Below are 18,530 nucleotides of genomic sequence, written 5' to 3' on the forward strand. Positions count from 1 at the left end.
TTACTAGGATGTCTTCCAAATTACATAACCCTTAATTAGAATAGTCTGCAGTGTACATTAAATGTATGAGAAGTCCATCACTGGAGCAGGGGTGGAATAAGCAGAGGTTTTGGGCCCACTGCGTTGAATGCAACGCGCAATATTGGTTTGTGAGGGGTGTTTGGTGGAGGAGAGTACTGTTGCAATGCGAATTGTGATTTTGATAGGGAAAGGTTGGCTGAGACTAAAGGGTCAGGGATGTTGGATGGGTTGTGGAATGGTTGGGGTGGTTAAGGCGTTGGGTATGTTTACATGTATTCATTTAGCAGACGCTTTTATCCAAAGCGACTTCCAAGAGAGAGCTTTACAAAAGAGCATAGGTCACTGATCATAACAACGAGATAGCCCCAAAACATTGCCAGTAGCCAAACATGAAGCATACATTGTGAAAAACAAATAAGTGCCAATGGGGAGAACCATAAGAGCATGTAGTTAAACAAGTTACACATTAAACAACATGAACCTCAAGTATATTTAATTAGAGCACCCTGTTGTGGGTAGGTTGGTTTGAATAGGCTGTGCCAGGCCACACACTTATGCACAAACGCAGTAGGAGGCAGTGTGTGCAACTTTAAGTTGGATGCCATCCGCCAATCTAAATCAAGGAAGAAAACTAGTAGGATATGACGCAAGAAGCAGTTCCTGTTTGCATTTTGTCTGCTCTGTCGCTCGTAGAGAAGGTGGTGAATGGAAAATGGCGGACGGTGTGGATCACATCGACATTTACGCCGACGTCGAGGAGGAGTTCAACCAGGTATGCAGAAGCATAACTTTGTTATTCTCTGCTCCTTGATAGCTCAACATTACGTTGCTGTTGATTTTATTGTTGTGGTTGCACTACAAGGTTATTAGACTTATGAGGCTTATGCCTCAAAGAAGGCTGCAGGGTGCTTGCCGCTTGGCAGTGCAGTGTGCAGGCGCACAGTTTTTTCACTGCGTGAGATGGCTAAACAAGTAGCCTACGCAAACGCTAGTTGGTGTGAAATGAAACGTGATGTAACATTTTGCTCTCAACGGGGCTACTCTTGTGCCAACTTGAATCCTTACTTATCGAAAGACGTCTAGTTTGATTGTCAAGCTGACGTGCTAACGCCTTTGTTTACGGCCAAGTCGAATTCATTGTGCTGTGCTAGTGACGTGCGGTGGCGCCGACGAGGCCTTGCAGTGTGAAAAGCGTGGCCCATCGCAGCTTTGAGCCCTTCTACGTTGTTGATATTTGAATACAAATTACTCGTTAATGTTGACGAATATAAATTTGTAAATAATTCGATTTTCTATTTTGACCGAGTAATAGCGCTAGTTTATTTTATACCTATGCTACTTTCCCCCGCTTTCCATCGAGAAGACGCTGTCTTGCGATGTTGTTGGTGCTCGCGATGCATTCCCCTGAGTTCGAGCGGTGAGATCAGGCCAGCACATGTTAGCTATAGCTATGTCGAACAAAGTCACGTTTTTGTACCCAACTATACAGTGACGTCTAGGTAATGTGTTTTTAGGGAACCACGATACTTGGGTGCCTTAGTGTCTAATTTTGCAAATGAAGCCTGCTAATGTAGAATGTATGTATGTCGCTAGAATCACGGGATTATGATCCTGACTTTTTCATAGAATAAGGATTATAATTATAATCAAGCCATAAATGCAATAAATGGAAACATAAGAACACGAAGTAAATAGTAAATACATTAAATATGTCCTTAAAGAGATATTTGCTGTCCTGTATACACAGATAGCCAATCTAGTTACCTGTGACTACACCTTCACATTTCTCTCTCCTTCCTATTACAGGAAGCAGACTACCCTGTTCACGACCAGATAGACCTGTACGATGATGTCATCTCGCCATCAGCCAATAACGGGGATGCACCTGAGGACCGGGACTACCTGGACAACCTCCCTGCCCCGGGGGGGTCAGAGGGCAGCAAAAGTGCCCCGCCCAACGTAGTCTACACCTACACCGGCAAGAGGATCGCCCTCTACATTGGAAACCTCACATGGGTAGGTCTTATGTTCTTGACCCGTGTGTGTGGGATAGGGGGATGTGTGAGGATGGGAGAGATGGAAACGGAAAGAGACAGAAACGAGGGGGGGGGGGAGAGGGGAGAGACACACCAGTGGGAGGAGAGTGAGATTCAGGTCACTCTCACTTAGCTCAAAATACCTCCCGTAACAGGATGCAATGGAAGCTATATTGATGAGATTTTTCTCTCCACAGTGGACGACAGATGAAGATTTGACAGACGCCATCCGATCAATAGGCATCAATGACGTGCTGGAGATAAAGTTCTTTGAGAACAGGGCCAACGGACAGAGTAAAGGGTGAGCTTACTGCCTGATCAAGTTTGAATCACAATGGCAGAACAAAATGATTTCAAAGGAGCTGAAATGTATAGTTTCAAAGATTACATAATATTTTAACTCTGTGCATTCTTTGGCTGTAACCACTGACATTGTTTTAGAATTCCATGATTATCTTCTGTCTGTACTAAAAATACAAATCCTCAGCCTTTAATGGATGTGGGAATTGCTCGGTGGTTAGAGATTTTCACTGTAGATCTGAAAGTCTCAGGTTCATGTCTTCCCCCGTGCATTACTTTGGACAAGTGTCTGCTAAATGAATACACAACATTGATTCCTTCTATCAGCATGTTGACTACACCCTTTGGTATTTGAATGTTACTATGGCGAAATAAATACGTAAAAGAAATGGACCATCAGTGTACCAGCATGTTGACAGGTCTGGTCCTCCCCCAGGTTCGCTCTGGTGTGTGTGGGTTCAGAGGCTTCGTCCAGGAAGCTGATGGACCTCCTCTCAAAGAGGGAGCTGCACGGGCAGAACCCCATTGTCACGCCGTGCAACAAACAGTCCCTCAGCCAGTTCGAGATGCAGTCCAGGAAAAGTAGGTGGACTTGCATGTTTCCCCACGCTCGTTACCTCACGCTCCTTACCTCACTGTCTGCCCCTCGCAGTCTGGGTAAAACTACCGCGTTGAGATTTTGAACTGATTTTGAATGAGATTTTGTCATAACTCATACTGTACTACTTAAAATAACGAATGAAATCACTTAGTTAATATTTAAATGCATAAATGTATTGAATTTATATTCTATATAAGTTAATATACAGGATTTGTCTCAAGCTATACAGTCAACTAGCGCCAGTTGAACACCTGTAGAGTACTGCATTTGTGGTGATTGGTCTGGGATTGGCTGTATTCTATGTCTAAGATTACTTGTACTGCACCACTTATGACTACAATGAAGCTAAAAAACAGTTAACGTTAACTCTGAATTGCACTCAAATTTAAAGTTGGTCCGATACACATCATAATAATAATTGGCAACATAAAGCTTGATATCCAGACTACATCAACAGTGCTCCTCAGCAGCAAAAGAGTGTCTAGAGTGGGGGTCTTCTATATGAGATTTGAATGTTCTCCCTGTCCTTCTGCCACCTCATGTCCAGGTACACAGTCAGGTCAGATGTCCGGCGAGGGCAAGGCCGGGCCTCCAGGCATCGGTCCGCGAGGAGGGTTCCCCATGGGCAGGGGCAGAGGCAGGTTCCCCGGCCCACCAGGCCCAGGGGGAGATCGCTTCCCTGGACCCATCGGCCCCGGAGGTCCCCCGCCACACTTCCCTGGTGAGTCCAGAGCCATCAGCATTCAAACCTGACCCACGGTCAAGGGTCAATGCATGGATTGTGTGTGTGTCCACAGAAGGTCGGTCACCTTAAGTCTCGTCCCGGCTAGGACACATTGACCCCCAGAATTTCTAGAACTATCTAGCCTATCTCCTAACGTAGTCCTATGGCCTCTTCCTCCTGGCTTTCTCTATGCTTTCATAGTTCAAAGTCTAAGCCTGAATTAGATCTCTTCAGCTCAGTCTATAGACCCAGAGTATATTCTTACAAAGGGGTATTCAGGAGGACTTGTATGGGCCTGGACATCATTATACAGGATTCTAGGATGGCTGTAGGGGTTTGTCAGTGTAAGGCTCGTAATGCCTGCTTGCCCTCCGCACATCCATCTTTATTTTGCCCTACTCTATCTCATCATCATTATCATTCCTTTTTCCCCATTGTTCTTCTCTTGGCGCCTGCCCTGTGTCGCTGTTGCCAGCCAGCTAGCCTATCAGCTGCTGGGTGAGGGGGAGGAGCCAGTTGTGATTGGTGTTTTTTTCCCCAATAGGGTCAGGGATGAGGCCACCAGAGCTCATAGCCCATAGACACCAGGATGGCCATCTGATGGATATGAATTTCAATTGCTTCCCGCCGGGGCGAGATGGCAACTGGCGACCCAGAGGTGAAACGCCTCAACTCCTAATTACTACAATGACTGACTGGCTAACTGAATGACTGACTGGCTGGCTGACAATAACTGATGGACTCTCTGACAGAACAGACATTGTCGTTTGAGTGCTCTTCCCTTAGAGCTAGAAAAACATAACAGTGGCAACATGTCGGGGTGCTCAGGACACCTTTGGTATGAACTTGGAAAAAAGTTAGACTTAAAGTGCAAATTAAACATAGACATTTTAACATGGGTACATGGAAGGACAAGTCTCAGCCCCACCTGAGCAAGAAAGCAAATAAGTGCTGCGTCATAATAAGCATTCAGTAATTAAGACTTGCCCACTCGTCTCTGCTCGCCTGTTCTTCAGAGACTGGACTGCAAACTGGACTAACCCCTATTCACACTGACACCTCTCCCCCTACTGAAGCTCCAGTCCCAGACAGCCTTTCACCGTAATCCTTTACACCACAGTGTGCCCTGGGCCTTTGCAGTGTAATGCTAGCTCTCCATGCTGGGTTGGGTTGAGTGGAGAAGCTGCCCTGGGCATAGACATGCGTGGTAGTGGCGTGGTCTCGGGTGGCTCGGTGTTCTGCGTTCATGTCTGGCCTGTCTCCTTGCTCTCCCAGACTGCTGCCTGAATGTGTGCTGTCATAACACGCTTGTCTGGAGCAGCTCGTCAGGGCTGCCCGGGAGCGCCAGAATGTTCTGTCGCTGCACATGCACTTCTCTTCCTTGCTCTTCCTGCTCTCTTTCTCCATGGTTCCCATCTCTTTCTCTGCCCCCCCCCCTTCTCTTTTCCATCTCACCCCCTCTTTTGCTCCGTTTTTCCACCATCGCCCCCTCATCACTCTGTGCGAGTGTTTCTCTCTTCCTTTGCCTGACTTGATGGAATGGTCTGCTTCAGTCTCTTACGTCTATGGAGACTAATTAGGCTTATTTATCCAGCATCTAGAAGTGACTCCCTAACTGTCTTGAGCTTTAAGCATGAACTAATGGTGTGTGTGTGTGTGTGTGTGTGGGGGGGGGCTAATCAACCCCTCTTATTTAAATCTTTAATACTGATTTAGTTGTTAATGATATAAGCCTGAAGTTCTACCATGGAACATCCAGGCCCAGTTTCCCAGACATGGATTAAGCCTAGTCCTAAAGTGAGAGAGAATTTCAATGAAAACATTTTTAATCTAGGACTAGGCTTAATCCATGTCTGTGAACCTGGTCCTCATTGTTTAGGCTATTGTACTAAAATAATGTATCCCCTGGGCCCAGTGTTGACAAAGTTGTCTCATGGAAATATTTAGATCTTTAGGGAAGATTTTGAAATGCTTGGTGCATTTCACCTACCAAATTGTGAATTATTAAATCTTAAAAGAAAATATCTAGTGTAAATTGTGAATTCTGACTGAGGTGGATTTGTGTTTTTGTTTCAGGTGGGATGCAAGGACCTCCTCGGCCGCCACCCGGACCACCAGGTCCCCCTGGCCCCCCCGGCCCCCCTCCCCCAGGACAGGGCCTCCCACCTCCCATGTCTGGTCCCCCCAACCGTGGCGACCGGCCCCCTCCCCCAGTCATGTTCCCCGGTCAGTTTGGTCAGCCCCCCATGGGCCCCCTCCCCCCAGGCCCCCCTCCACCAGGCTATGGACCCCCACCAGGGCCGCCTCCTCCACAACAGGGCCCTCCACCTCCAGGACCCTTCCCACCTCGCCCTCCAGGACCCATCGGTCCCCCCCTTGCGCTAGCCCCACCTCCACACATGGCCGGGCCCCCCCCAGGCGGTCCCCCCCCAGCCCCCCACGTGAACCCAGCCTTCTTCCCCCCTCCTGGGAACAACAACATGCCCCCCTCAGACAGTCGGGGCCCCCCAGGACCCAACGACCCGTACGGACGCCCGCCGCCATATGACCGAGATTACGGCCCCGGTGGCAGGTAATGGAACTACAAGCACACATACACACACCTCTGCCTCAATGTGTCTCCCCTGTTGTCCACCTGTTTCATCTGTTCCTTTGGCTCCACCCACTGTTGTCTGTGGGCGGGGCATCAGAACAGCATCACTCTGAGATTGTTAAAAGGACTGTTGGACATTTGTTTCACACACACACACACACACACACACACACACACACAATGTTCTATATTATCCCTGTATGTAGTTGGTAACACACTGCTACCCAAACACCTGAACCCCTGTATCATGAATACATACATGACCATGATGACATCTATAACACGGTACAAAGGGACTCATGTCATGTGGTTAGGTTGGGCAGCTTTAGCTTAAAGTGAAGCAACTTTCATGGTGAGAGTTTTGATCATACCAGTGAATCTGAACCTCCCTCCTCCATCCCTCCTTTTTCTTTCATTCCTCCTTCCTGCGGCCCCCCTGCCAGAAACCGCCACCCCCCTCTAATCTGTGAGTTTGACCCCAGACCGCCTCGCGACCCCTGGACTAATGAGGGGCTGGTCGATATGAAACATGGCGGACAGAGCTTGTCTAGTGCGAGCGACCCAGGGTTAGTAGAGCACCAGTCACACCAGGCTGGGACACTACAACTCTCACCCCTCCCCTTTTAAACAACAACAAAACAAACACACACGCCCACACACTCACGCCTGGCTTGATACGAGTGGATGCTTGATGTGATGTCATCTTAAGGACCTATAACTAGCCCTTTTTGTAGTGATTATGTCTTGTTGTGTTTCATCTTTTTTGTTTGTCCCAAGTATAGTGCCCTGCTGTTGTTATTGATAGTCTCTCGTCCCCTGGTGGATGAGGTAAACGGGCGTTGGGTGGGAGGGATGAAGCTGTCCCACTGTGGCGTGACGTTGATGACATAACACTGTGTGCTTCCTCATAGGTCAAACTCACCCTCCCCTTCCCAACCCCTCTCTTTGCTCTCAACACCACTTCTGTCCCAAATCAACACCTTAGACAGAAAGGTTTATTGTCTGGTTGTGTATTCGATCTCCTTTTGGGAGTTGATTGGACAGATCTTTTAAGCCTTAATATGTTGGCCGACCAATCCTCCCTGCCTGTTCAATCCTCTCTGATCTGTTAGTCCATGAAGTAGCAGGTATTTAAAGGGTTTGATTTGGGACAGTTGTCTCTCTTCCTGTCTCTCGGGGATATCTTCCTCCTTGTTTTGGGTGCTGTTGGGGAGGAGTGATTGGACAGGATGGTGACCGTGACCTCTGTTTGGTTTCCAGGGAGATGGATGCAGCACGGACGCCGTTGAGCGAAGCCGAGTTTGAGGAGATCATGAACAGGAACCGCGCCATCTCCAGCAGCGCCATCTCACGAGCCGTGTCAGACGCCAGCGCAGGTACGACACACACGCTCGCTAACGCACACACACACACACGCTCACGGGTGCTCTTATGCTCACTCTTCCTCATCTTTGTTGCTGTTCACAAACACGTGCACAAAGATGCTACCTGCTGTGTTCCTTGAGACCCCTGGTGTTAGGTGACTTAACCCCCTCTCCTCCCCAGCTGACTACGGCAGCGCTATTGAGACCTTGGTGACGGCCATCTCTCTGATCAAACAGTCGAAGGTGTCGGCTGACGACCGCTGCAAAGTCCTCATAAGCTCTCTTCAGGACTGTCTCCATGGCATCGAGTCCAAGTCCTACGGCTCAGCCTCCAGGTACATACCTTTACCTGCCTGCTCCAGACACACCTTTCTGTTGTCGTCACTCCGACACACACAATTACCTATCCCCACCACAAGACACCTTTACCTGTCCTCCCAGACACACCTGTACTTGTCCCCAAACACAGATAATTATTTGCATGTTGATTCACTTTCCACCTTACACATCTGTGATACCTGTGATACCTGTCACCATGTGGTAGATGGGAGTATACTGACCCACTACTCCAAGGCTTTTATATATGCGTTTTCGTTTACACCAAAAACAGAGGTCCCAAATCAAACCCTATCTCCTGTTTGGACAGACGAGAGCGGTCTAGGGAACGCGATCACAGCCGTTCTCGCGAGAAGAGCCGCCGCCACAAGTCCCGTAGCCGCGATCGGCACGAGGATTACTACCGGGAACGCAGCCGGGAGCGAGACAGGCACCGGGAGAGGGACCGCGACCGCGAGAGAGACCGTGAGAGGGAGAGGGAATACAGACACCGTTAACGGGATAGGGGAGGTGTGTATGAAACCAGGCTAGGTCCTCTCTGTCTCTCTGCTATTAACCACCTCTGTCCTCTAGGAGTAGGGCCTGGGAAGGGGGTGGCGGGGACCCGCTAAACCTAGCCCTGGGGCAGCGGCATGGGGCCTGGGCCTGGAAAGATCCAGGGAAATACAGGTAAGGTGTCCTGGGCCCTCTGGTAAGTCCAGGTAAGGCCTTCTCTCTCTGTATTGTACCTGTTTTCTGACTCCTATGACAAGTTGTGTGTGTGTGTGTATATACTGTATGTCTGTATGATTCACGGTTAACATGTCTGGGAGTTATGTTCTTAGATCTGTAAATATACGTGTGGTCCTAAGATACAAGGGTTGAGTTTGTATGTCTGTTCTAGGCAGTTGTGAAATGGTAAGATTTGGAAAGTTGTAATATCTTAAGTTAGCAACAACCAAGGACAGGCTGTCAGTAATTATTGTTGACATAAATATTCCTCAACTTTTTGTTTTGATTCTAGTAATGCTGTGACTTGGTTTGTCAATATTCCATTAGGTAGATTTGACTGCTTGACAGGTTTTCTACGTTGTCAAAATTTATTGCAACCCTCTCATGGTCCATTTGGGTAGAATTGATATTACTGCACATGGAATGTCCTGTAAATATTCACCCAGACACCTGTAGGATTCTGAAATGTCTGAATGAATAGGCATATTGAATCTTATTGCATTGTAAGGCCTTTGATGACCAAAATGCATTGCTATACCTTTGAAATGGTTATTGTCACATAAATAAGACTATGCTTTCTAACTCAGTTATTAGTTTGAGAATTTGTAAATAAGGTTTAAAACTGTTTTCTATTCAGTACTATTTGAGGATGGTTTATCTGTGGTAAACTATTGCTAATAGATGTACTGTTCTGAGAACCTTACAAAATGTTCTGTTTTTACTTTTTTCATTCTCAAATTGAAGGACCAAATTTCACCTAAAAGTTTAAATGAATTCTCATAGGTAAATATGATAGGGTGAATGAATAGGGCCAATGTAAACAAGATTATTTACTAATAGTATCCATAATGTTTTATCACATGAAAGTTGGGCATGTACTGTACTCTGACTGACCTAAAGGTTACAATGTGATCAGCTGCACTTTTTGATGCTCTGAATTGGAAACTAATTTGTGATCAGTTATTTTATGATTGATAACACTGGTACAAACTCGGCATTAGAACTATTTTGTGTGTAACGTGGCATTGTTCCTCTGTAGTCCAGAGCTATGTGTATATATGACATTTCTTGACAAATGCTTAAATTGGCCCCATGGAAGTTTTATTGTAACACTCAAGGGAAATCTAGGTGGTGTCCTTGTTCTGTTATCTCAGGGCTCATAGGCTGTTGTGATCCGTTTTTAGTCTGCATGCCACATTGGAGACATCAAACACATGATTGTGCTTTGCAGTAAGGCATATGTAACAAATATATGGTTTTTCTCTATTGTTGGTAGTTAAAATAGGGCTAAATAATTTTTATTTAGATAAGTCACTAAGTTGTTTTTGGTCAAGTTGAATCTTTAACTTTTATCCTAGAAGAGGAACCAACACATTCCATAGTCTTTTATAAGAAGTAAAATACTCATTAATTCAGATATTTGTGTAAATAAAAGAATATAAGTTGAACTCTTGAATCTTTTCACAGTAAAACAGTGAAACGGGTATTACTCTGCATTTATTCAAATACCCTTTTTGCTTGCATGTCGATTGCAGGCAAAACAGTCCTATGTGAAAACATTTTGTGACAAAAATGGATGCCTCCTTTGAATTTACAGCCTTCAGTACATAACCTCTCTGGTGTTAATCTAGACTAAATGTAGAAAGTAAATTACATATTGTATAGGCACTGGTACCTTTGAATACACAGGCATGCATTTTTATCAAGTGGACTGAATGGGAACTGAAATGAGCCAAAAGAGGTTGTTTGCTGACCCTCGTAAATTCAAATGTTTATCGTTTCCTCTGACATGTACGAATGTTTCCTTGGAAACTCCTGGTAACCATGACAATTGCTGGTGTCCTGATAGTGTCAAATTTAACACCCCCTCTGTTTGATCATAGCTTTGGGGGCCTTCGTTGTGCGTGTGTGTGTTCGCTATGATGAAATGACTAGCTATTTCTCCAGTTTGTCTGTAGGTATGAAATCCTGTTCTCGCAGGCATGGAGAAAGCAGTCCTGATCTTCTGACATTTCTTCACTCGTTTACCTCTCTTGCTCATTCTCCTGTTCTGTCTCCCCCTCTCTCCTCATCTGTCCCTTCCTCGTTCTCTCATGCTCTCTCTGTCCCTCTCCATCGCCGTCTTTCTCCAGCTTTGTCCTGTTTCTTTTTTCTCCATTTTGAAATATTCACATCTAATCATTTTAAAGTTGTTTTGGTGCCACTCGGTGGTTGAGCTCAGCATCTGCACGGGAGCCATTTTGAAATGGTCAAAGCAATTAGATTATTTTTTTAAAGTCAGTCTCAACTAAATATTTGAGACTATTTAAAAACCAGTTTAATTTATACCTAGATTGTAATATGATGTATAAACAGCCCTAAACAAACTTGATAAACTACTTATTCCATACACTTCAGAGTTCTAAATTCTAAACCCTGACCATTAGAACCAGGTGGCTTCCTGTCCAGGTTCTGAGGTCCCATAGAGAGGCTGGATGTTCTGTTTGGGGGAGTTGTGTGTTCTGTAAAATTTTGCTCTCAAAACGTTTGCATTTGATACCTCAAACTATACACCATGAAAAATTTGACTGAAGTCGGTTGGATTTTTACAAACTTTTTACATTTAAAGTTACTATCCCATTATTGGAAATGTTCTATTTTAAATTAATTGCAAAGATAATAATTAGATAATGCAGTTAAAGAATTGCTGTAAAAATGAATTACATGGTGAATTGACTGAGACTTAGAAATAAGTGATATTATCCTTTGGAAATGATATAACTGGTCAAAGACATTCTACTTAAATGTTGGATTGCATTTCTATTGAACTGTTCCTGTACAAACGCATGCTTGTCATCTAATGTAGAGTAGGCTGATCTGTACTCCTCTGTAGCGTCTCATCAGACGGCTCTGTGGCATTAGGCTCTGCTCTGCCCCTCATCTAGAGCAGTCCCTCATACCATGTTCTAGATCTGCAAGCGCTAGATATGTTCACCCTGGTCTCTTGCTGTTTTCCATTTCTCACTTTTACATCTGTGCACCTTGAGTCAGATATAACATTTTACTTTAGAAGTAAATGCGTACTTACGTTCCATTCTCAAAAAAATTATGTAAATTTAATGGTTTTTGTCCCCTTCTGCCTGAGTTATTCTAGGTGTTAATGATAAAATCATTTGATATGATGAACATTTCACTTGATTTGTTGTGTCACAAAAAAATCTAAGTTGATGCCAATAATGTAGTAGTTTTTTTGCATGAAAAATGGCAGAAGCGTTTGTCCAGTACTTGTAAATTCACTGCTCTTGACATGATATACTTACAACATTGTAGTGGTAGTCTGCATGCCTCTGTGTCATCAGTATGTGTATGTAGAGGGGAAACAAACAAACATTGATTGTTGGGCTGCCCCAAACCAAACTCCACCCTCCGTTCTGACACCTTTCAGTTAACGGACGAGGATCAGGAGGACAGACAGCCAACGCTCCACCTACTGGCTGCTTCTGGAACTACACCCCCTCATCCACCACCTACCTGCGCCCCTGCTCTGCTCTCTCTCTCTGCTTTTCTGGCTGAGGACTGGGATCCCTTCACAACTGTGTAAGAAAACAGTATAGTTCTGTCAGTCTGTACTCATGGTAAAACTGAAAAAAAGAAAGAAATAAGTGACTGCTCTTTTGATCTTTTTATTTTTACAACCATTTTATTTGATATGACAGTATAACTACCTGTGTGAAGAGGTAAGCTTTGTGAACTGAGGGTAAAATGTAAAGAATAAATTGCCTGCTCTATCCAAAACACATTGATAAACATAGACTTTACTTTTTTGACTTGCTATAATGTGTAAATTGTCAGTTTAGAGTCGTTGTTTTTATAGGGATTTCATTTTTTTGTTTTGTTTTCTTCTCAGTGTCCCATTAGGATAATGTTTGTAAATGTCTCTGCTTTTGATGATTAAAACTAGAATCTGTGTTGTAATAAACTGTTTGTTGGGGTTGAAACTTCATACTTGACATCCTTCACGTGCAACTAAAGTTTATTTCAGTTAAATGTATTGTTTCCTTTCTAGCTTTTTTTTAAAATTTTTATTTACTTTACAAAACAAATAGTTTGAACAAGCTCAACTAACTTGATTTCATTAATTTGACCTGTTGTCGACCAAATTTTAGCTTTAAAAGCCAAAGTGTTATTTTCTTTGTCACTGTCAAATATTGGCATAAATGGATACCTAAAATTAGTGTTTAATGTAATAACCTCAACATTTTAGTCGAGGTATTGTATTTCAATCCAAAACATTTGGTGTTTGTTCAATTTTAAAACAAATGATTAATGTTCCATTATGTTTTCTGCCTGAAGGTGAAAGGTTGTTTACTGGATACATCGTAGTATGGTACTTATGGTAAAATATTTTTTTAAATACATTTTTATTTGTTATTTTTCGCCAGTTTATTTTGCCTTTAGTGATGTGTGCTCTTATTCAGTGTTATTTCAATGACTTCAATATGCATTATCATTGGATAGGACATTATTCATACCGTTGAAATTGGCATTCTAAAGAGTCGGGAAGGCAGAAAGACCTGTTAGTGCTGCTTTTGTGCCTTTTTAGTCTAAATATAAAAAAATTTAAATTGTAGACATGCTCTTGGGCATGGTTATACTTCAGTTGTTCGCTAAAAAAGCAACTTGCATTTAAACGACACTTCCATATTGATATTTATTTTGATTGGTTAATTTTATTTTAATGGAGAGATTTCAAAACAAATGGCACAACACAAAAGTAGCACAAACTATTTAGTAAATCCCCTGTGAAACAGAATGCAAATATACTGTGTCCATTCTGCTGTTGGGAGATGTATCTCCAGTCAGGTTCTCTAATGAAGGATAGGTAAGGTCACAAGTTTACCATACAAAATATCTGCACAGTAATTTTTCCATGCTGGCTTTATGGAGAATTGAAGTCTACTGAACTTTCCTTGTTTTTGTAGTGATATTATCTGTTTAGACATGATTGGCTGGTGTTGGTCTGTGGTTGTGATTTTAGGGATTCCCAGACAATGCTTGAGATCCCCCGTTTTCTCTTCATTGTGGTAAATCTGTTATCAAACATGATCTGGCAGGCGCCAAGCCTCTTCTGTACATCTCATGTCTGGTAAGTGATTTCTCCAATCAAGGGATTAAGGGGATGGTACATAGTTCCTGCTTCTCTAACCAGGTTGTTGTAAAGTGAAGGGTGTCAATTAGCCTGCGTTACAGGCAGAGTAAGGAAGCATTGACACAAGTCTCCCCAGGGTCCCAACGACAGCCCAGCTTCGGCCGTGATGGACTAGAGAAGGGTGAGGCCCCTGACTGATGGTTGTCCGTCGTATATACAGACGTATGTAATCAGTGTGTTGCTTGCTGGTGGTTAGGCCCCTATTGAAGAACTTGACAGAATGACTAGTCAGTGACTCAAATAACTTGCCATCTTGGGATGTCGGATTTTAGAATTTATACTTTCAATGAGGTGTCACTGCATATTGGCAGCCATTTGTGAACAAATGATGCACCACATCTGCATTCCTAAAGTGGTGTGTATTTTGTATATAGACGAGTCCTACAGCGATTCAACAAGAATGTTCTGACTCATTTTGTATAGTTATTTTTTACAGCTTTGAGGTAAGATGTTTGTTTTTTTGTAAGTCAAAAAAAATATTAATGGTCCTTAATATGTAACACATTTTGAGGACATGGGGGGGGGGGGGGGGGTCTACAGTGCACTGTCTTATTGAATGTCTCAAAATAAAGTAGTTGATTTTCTTGACGCTAGTGCTCATCAACCGTTAAGGGCTCAGTATTCCTCATCCTGGCAATGGGTACATTAGAGGTTAATCTTTGGATCACTTGGATGTCATGATATTGAAAACCTCTTGGGCAAAATACATGTTATGGTATGTATAGCCATTGTCATTTGCAAGGCTGCATAGGTTAACCTAGAATCGTGTTTTTGTTGACAAAGTTTATATTTATTATAACTTTTGTTCAACCCCCATGTGTGAATGAAACGGCAACGTTTACTTTTTGCTTGTTGTCACTTCTCTCCGCAGCGTGGGCATACCAGGTAAGTAAGTAATCTTGTTCCACGGAAGAGGAGGACCAGTTTGGACTAGAGGCGACCTGTTGCTGCGGTAATGCTCAAAGACCATATATATATATATTTTTTTTTTTACAGATTTCAACACTAGTCATTCTAGAAAGCGACCTTGAATTAGTTGCGCACACCGTCACATTATTAGATTTTTTTAAATGTGTTAGATTTTTATTATTTACAGCTACATTTTATGAGCCGCATTCTCAGTGCACAAAGCCCTGTTCTCCTAACCACAGGTAGACCTAGGCCTGGTACGCCGCTGTAAGGGCCACCATAGCACACATGCAGGAGGTCATTATTTCGTGAGAATTTGCAGGATCTTCTGCACAGCTCCAAATTAACTGTACCTGCTAACGTGCCAAATAAAATGTATATTGAAATTTCAATTTGATTATTGTGCTTTCTGTTCATTTGCTTTGTAGACTGTATAGCCTTATGTGTATATAGGCCATATGCCGACATATCAATGGCTAAATATCTTTGGAGAGGTGCGCATAACTGGCAAGGCTCTGCTATAGAATGCTATGGGAAGAATATTGTGGTCCGCCCGGATCAATATAAGACAACAGCTTGATGATGGTTCCTGTACAACCTAACTTTTGAGACGAGCAGTCCCAAACTGACTTACGATTATTAATTAACCATTAATAAATCATTAATAAATCTATCAGAAATTAGTATGATTACCGTTTGCTTCCACTGTTGTAACATAAACCCGGAACTTCAGAAGGACCATTTCTCTCCCGGAACATCCCACATCGGAGCACAAAAAGTGACGGAGTAACTTCCGCTGCTTGTTTGGCTGGCGATTTGAAATGTGTTGTCGGCCGTAGAACGGTGGTATTTTCGTAGCTTTAATGGCAAGCCTTTCGGGTTATGCACTACAACCAAATACCAGAAGAGTGACATAGAGCTATATACGAGTTCTACACCTTATAACATTTACTATACTATGTTCAAAAGGATGGCAGAATTTGGTCCAGATTCGGGGGGGCGGGTGAAGGTAGGTAGCAGATGTCAATAAATAACAAGCGACATATGGATCGTCATCTTAATTTACTGCTAAACAGTTACAACTAAAATTGGGTACTTTTAAAACGTTAAATACGTTGATGTTAATATCTATCAAATGTTCTGTTGCGGGCTATTCGGAAGCCGGTTTATCCCAAAGTAGTAACGTGAGCATCTCACGAGCGCAGGAATGTACTTGCTTAGCCGTCACTCACTCACAGCACCAGACTAGTAGGGGCATAATCAAGGAACTGGTGTGGTACCGAAATCGGTGACCTATCGAAAACTGTGACCACCGGCAACATGTTTCAGCTACAGACAGCGTATCTTTATGATCCACAGGGAGTTACCATCGTGAAGCCGATCGTGTTCGGAAACGTTGCCAGGTATTTTGGAAAGAAAAGAGAAGAGGATGGACATACACATCAGTGGTCCGTATATGTAAAACCCTACAGAAATGAGGTATGACGTCGCACTAAACCTAATAAAATCTAACATGACTGTTTATTTTCATATTGACACAGTCTGAGTCGTTCTTCGATGTGTATTGCTCTGGACTGTTAGCAAGGGGTGACTGTGCACATTCAACAGCCATATCGTCTATATACTTTATACATGTAGTAGACCTATTTGATCTGCTTGTATTGCCTATATGTTGTATGCTCTGTCTGTAGTTGTAAACATTTGAGCTGGTTGTTGCTTTACCAGGATATGTCAGCATACGTCAAGAAGATCCAGTTCAAATTGCATGAGAGCTATGGAAACCCTCTCAGAGGTAAGCATGCCGGCGATTAGCTGTCTAGCCACAACCCTACCCAGTCAGTGTCATCACAGAGCTGTAATCTACAGCACCAGATATAATTCACGACACCGTGGCACTTCTCCCAGATAACCGTGATTGCAGAGCCCATAGTAGAGGGTTAGGGATTGATGGTGGTACAGATCATTGGATAGTCCTTTGAAAGAGTTTTTTGGTGATCAGTCAAGGAACAGTTTGTATTTACTATCCACATCACAGTGTACTTTCTATATGCATTTTTTTTATGCATCTTTGGATAAAAGCGCATACCAAATGAATAAAATATCAATTGTGTTTGATGGAGAGTTGGATATTGTGGGTTTTTTGTGTAGTGGTCACCAAGCCTCCATATGAAATCACTGAGACGGGCTGGGGAGAGTTTGAGATCATCATCAAGATCTTCTTCATCGATCCCAATGAGAGGCCGGTGAGTTCCACCATCTGCTCGTTCATTAGTTCTTCTCCTCATCTGTTCTGTCTCCTCGACATTCTTCACCTACGTCTCCAACCACGGCAATTTGACTAGGTCGGTCTTTATTCTTGCTTTTGTATTGTGTCACTAAAGTGTGTGTGTGTGTGTGCATCGGTGCTCCAGGTGACTCTGTACCACCTGCTGAAGTTGTTTCAGTCTGACTCCAGTGCCATGCCTAAGAAGACGGTGGTGTCTGAGTTCTATGACGAGATGGTAGGATTTGTAGAGACACACAGCCCCGGGGGTTCCATGGGGTTTGATGGGTTGCTGTCAGTGGCTGATTATTCATGATGCTTATTAATTTAAAGATCTCCTTTTTTTCTAGTTGCCTCCTCTTTCTTCATATCTTTCTTTGATCTATCCTCCTTATGTCCCTCCCTCCCTCCAGATCTTCCAGGACCCCACAGCGATGATGCAGCAGCTTCTGACCACCTCCAGACAGCTGACCCTGGGAGCCTACAAACACGAGACAGAGTGTGAGTACAGTACCAGCACACCTCCCACGGTTCTCTCTCCTCATTGGTCAGTCACGCCTCTGTCCTGTCCCATCGATTGGACAGTGATGCCAGCAGGAAGCGATGATCACACTTCTCTGTGGGCGCGTGTGATTGTGTGTGTGTGTAGTTGCGGAGCTGGAGCTGCGCACGCGGGAGAAGCTGGAAGCTGCGAAGAAGAAGATGAGCCAGGAGATCACAGAGCTGAAGGAGAGGCTGAAGGCCAGCAGGGAGACCATCAACTTCCTGAAGGGAGAAATACGCAAGCTGGAGGACGACGACCAGATCAAAGATCACTGAGACACACTCTCACACACACACACACTGACTGATAGTCGGAAATGCACACTCTCCCTTTATCTCACCATCACGTTCACTCTCTCTCTGACACACACACACACACTGACTCACACAGCCTGAAATGCGCACTCACCCTCTCTCTCTGACATACATACACACACTGATTTAATTACTTATTCATACAATTTAACACAGATTTATTTTACAAACATACATGGTATAATAATAAGTGACTGTCTGCCTCATAAGCTCTCTCACTGGATGTCTGTCTCTCTCACTCACGCACACACTCTCACTCACTGACCTGGAGATCTTGAATGTTATTTTATGGATCCCACACTCAGCGCCACACTCACATTTGACCACAGAGGACTGCATATGGATCTGACTCAGGCAGCATAATGTCACATTTTTCTAGGCCGTTCTGAATATAAATATATTTGCTGTTTTTTTTTATTTTTTACAATCTTTATGTATTGTGCGTAAATTCAAACACTTTGTCTTTTATGATGTCCCTCTACATGCACAGGTGGCCTGTTGCTGTATAATGCCATCCCTAATCTGTCTCTTTTCCTCAATTCCTTTAGTTTCTCTTGTATTCAAATTATTTCCTCCCAATTGTTTTCAAAAACTTCATAGTGGCTTGTGTGACACAAGCCCAGCCC

At 43.6% G+C, this 18,530-nt stretch overlaps 2 protein-coding genes across 9 annotated transcripts; both read left to right on the forward strand.

Moving 5' to 3' along the window:
• The first annotated feature begins 669 nt into the window (after positions 1 to 669).
• On the forward strand, positions 670 to 12,677 carry cpsf6 (cleavage and polyadenylation specific factor 6). Of its 8 annotated transcripts, none has more exons than XM_067254342.1 (13): positions 670 to 793; positions 1,828 to 2,037; positions 2,255 to 2,358; positions 2,794 to 2,939; positions 3,500 to 3,679; positions 4,227 to 4,340; positions 5,759 to 6,254; positions 6,719 to 6,841; positions 7,536 to 7,651; positions 7,821 to 7,974; positions 8,250 to 8,440; positions 8,549 to 8,644; positions 12,111 to 12,677. In XM_067254342.1, exons 1-12 carry the CDS (start codon positions 734 to 736, stop codon positions 8,584 to 8,586), a joined length of 1,932 nt encoding a protein of 643 aa, XP_067110443.1. In that variant the 5' UTR covers positions 670 to 733; the 3' UTR covers positions 8,587 to 8,644; positions 12,111 to 12,677. The 8 variants fall into 8 exon arrangements, with proteins under 8 accessions (XP_067110443.1, XP_067110447.1, XP_067110445.1 ...); XM_067254346.1 differs by having other exon boundaries at positions 8,286 to 8,440; XM_067254344.1 differs by having other exon boundaries at positions 3,506 to 3,679.
• Positions 12,678 to 15,685: 3,008 nt separating this feature from the next.
• On the forward strand, positions 15,686 to 18,162 carry yeats4 (YEATS domain containing 4). Its single transcript, XM_067254488.1, has 7 exons — positions 15,686 to 15,792; positions 16,143 to 16,262; positions 16,509 to 16,575; positions 16,932 to 17,026; positions 17,195 to 17,284; positions 17,460 to 17,547; positions 17,696 to 18,162. The coding sequence occupies exons 1-7, from the start codon at positions 15,742 to 15,744 to the stop codon at positions 17,863 to 17,865; spliced, it is 681 nt and encodes a 226-aa protein (XP_067110589.1). The 5' UTR covers positions 15,686 to 15,741; the 3' UTR covers positions 17,866 to 18,162.
• Positions 18,163 to 18,530: the final 368 nt, after the last annotated feature.

This window comes from Osmerus mordax, chromosome 17 (assembly GCF_038355195.1).
Source record: "Osmerus mordax isolate fOsmMor3 chromosome 17, fOsmMor3.pri, whole genome shotgun sequence".
NCBI classification, from domain to species: domain Eukaryota; kingdom Metazoa; phylum Chordata; class Actinopteri; order Osmeriformes; family Osmeridae; genus Osmerus; species Osmerus mordax.

Bases quoted from the DNA above. Each gene is read 5' to 3' on its own strand.
- cpsf6 (XM_067254342.1), top strand. From the start codon at position 734: ATGGCGGACGGTGTGGATCACATCGACATTTACGCCGACGTCGAGGAG. The intron at 3,680-4,226 runs GTGAGTCCAGAG...TTTCCCCAATAG, and splicing joins TCCCCCGCCACACTTCCCTG to GGTCAGGGATGAGGCCACCA. The intron at 6,842-7,535 runs GTTAGTAGAGCA...TTTGGTTTCCAG, and splicing joins TCTAGTGCGAGCGACCCAGG to GGAGATGGATGCAGCACGGA.
- yeats4 (XM_067254488.1), top strand. From the start codon at position 15,742: ATGTTCAAAAGGATGGCAGAATTTGGTCCAGATTCGGGGGGGCGGGTG. The intron at 17,285-17,459 runs GTAGGATTTGTA...CCCTCCCTCCAG, and splicing joins CTGAGTTCTATGACGAGATG to ATCTTCCAGGACCCCACAGC. The intron at 17,548-17,695 runs GTGAGTACAGTA...GTGTGTGTGTAG, and splicing joins CTACAAACACGAGACAGAGT to TTGCGGAGCTGGAGCTGCGC.